This window comes from Epinephelus moara, chromosome 22 (assembly GCF_006386435.1).
Source record: "Epinephelus moara isolate mb chromosome 22, YSFRI_EMoa_1.0, whole genome shotgun sequence".
Lineage (NCBI taxonomy): Eukaryota > Metazoa > Chordata > Actinopteri > Perciformes > Serranidae > Epinephelus > Epinephelus moara.
In genome coordinates, this window is record NC_065527.1 from 437,709 (window position 1) to 439,277 (window position 1,569).

The 1,569-nt window shown below is 47.2% G+C and overlaps 1 protein-coding gene across 3 annotated transcripts in view; it reads right to left on the bottom strand.

Annotated features, from left to right (window-relative positions):
• The window catches only part of LOC126384420 (protein disulfide-isomerase A3-like), an 11,257-nt gene that overhangs the window by 9,396 nt on the left and 292 nt on the right, over positions 1-1,569 (bottom strand). For all 3 annotated transcript variants that reach the window (XM_050035504.1, XM_050035503.1, XM_050035502.1), the window contains exons 2-5: positions 1,250-1,328; positions 1,044-1,161; positions 800-907; positions 582-711 (exon numbers count right to left, since the gene is read on the bottom strand). In XM_050035504.1, coding sequence (XP_049891461.1) covers positions 582-711; positions 800-907; positions 1,044-1,161; positions 1,250-1,328 — 435 coding nt within the window. The remainder of the gene's footprint in view (positions 1-581; positions 712-799; positions 908-1,043; positions 1,162-1,249; positions 1,329-1,569) is intronic.

Sequence of the window (1,569 nt, forward strand, 5' to 3'; positions counted from 1 at the left end):
AAAGTTACATTAGCAAAAGTACTGTCACGTAAAGTCAGATGACGTAAGGCTACATAAAGTTACGTTAGCAAAAGTACTGTCCCGTAAAGTCAAAAGAAGTAAGGCTACAAAAAGTTACATTAGCAAAAGTACTGTCACGTAAAGTCAGATGACGTAAGGCTACATAAAAATATGCTAGCAAAAGCACTATCACGTAAAGTCAGATGAAGTAAGGCTAAGTAAAGTTATGTTAGCAAAAGTACTGACACGTAAAGTCAGATGACGTAAGGCTACATAAAGTTACGTTAGCAAAAGTACTGACACGTAAAGTCAGATGACGCAAGGCTACATAAAAATATGCTAGCAAAAGCACTATCACGTAAAGTCAGATGAAGTAAGGCCAAGTAAAGTTGCGTTAGCAAAAGTACTGTCACATAAAGTCAGAAGAAGTAAGGCTACAAAAAGTTACATTAGCAAAAGTACTGTCACGTAAAATCAGATGACGTAAGGCTACAAAAAATTACGTTTGCAAAGGGATGTACGTGTGACACTTTGAAGGAGGTCATGTGATCACTTGTGTGTGTGCGTGTGTGTGTACTCACTCGGAACTAACCCCGTACTTCTCTCCGAGCTTCAGGTCGACGGTGTGAGCGAACCTGAACTGTTCTCTGAGCAGACCAGCAGCTCGCAGGAACTCAGCCAGATGAGGGCTGTCCTCACCTGAGAACAAACCTGAGACACACCCACACAGTCAGAAGACCACCGCTGACCATCTGATGGCACCTGAGGTCATGTGATGTGTGACATCATCACAGCGTACCTACGATACTGGCGTCATAGTGGCTGATGAAGGTCTGGAGGTGTTCGTCAGTCTTCAGGTGGGCGGAGTCTGGACCCGTCTGCTTCTTCATGTACTGATAGATTCCATCTGCGCGCGCGCACACACACACACACACACACACACACACACACACACACACACAGTGACTGTTTATTTGTTTACTTGTTTGTTTGTGTATGTGTGTGTGTGTGTGTGTGTGTGTGTGTGTTTGTGTGTGTGATACCTGCGGTGCGAGGTCCATCATAGGGGGCGGAGTCTCTTCCATTCCTGAAGATCTTCAGCGTGGGGTAACCCGACACCCCGAAACGTGCACACGTCTCTGAGTGAGCTGTACAGTCCACCTGAGACAGGTGAGACAGAGACAGGTGAGACAGATGACACAGAGACAAGTGAGACAGAGACAGGTGAGACAGGTGAGAGAGACGTTACCTTGGCCAGTTGGACAGTCCCCTTCAGTCTTGTCGCTGCTTTCTCAAACTCTGGAGACAATTTCTTACAGTGTCCACACCTGACAGAAGACAAGGAAGCAGGAAAGGAAAGAAATACAAGCGGTAAGGAAACATGGATGGAGTAGAAAGGAGGACGTAAGGACGTAAGGGACAGAGGGAAAGGAAAGGAAAGGGACAAGAGGAAAGGAAAGGAAAGGAAAGGGGGGGGTGGAGCAGAAGGATGACTGGAGGACAGATGATGAAGGACAGGTGTCCGCCATTATCCAAACCACAACCCCCCCCCCCCCCCCCCCCCCCCCC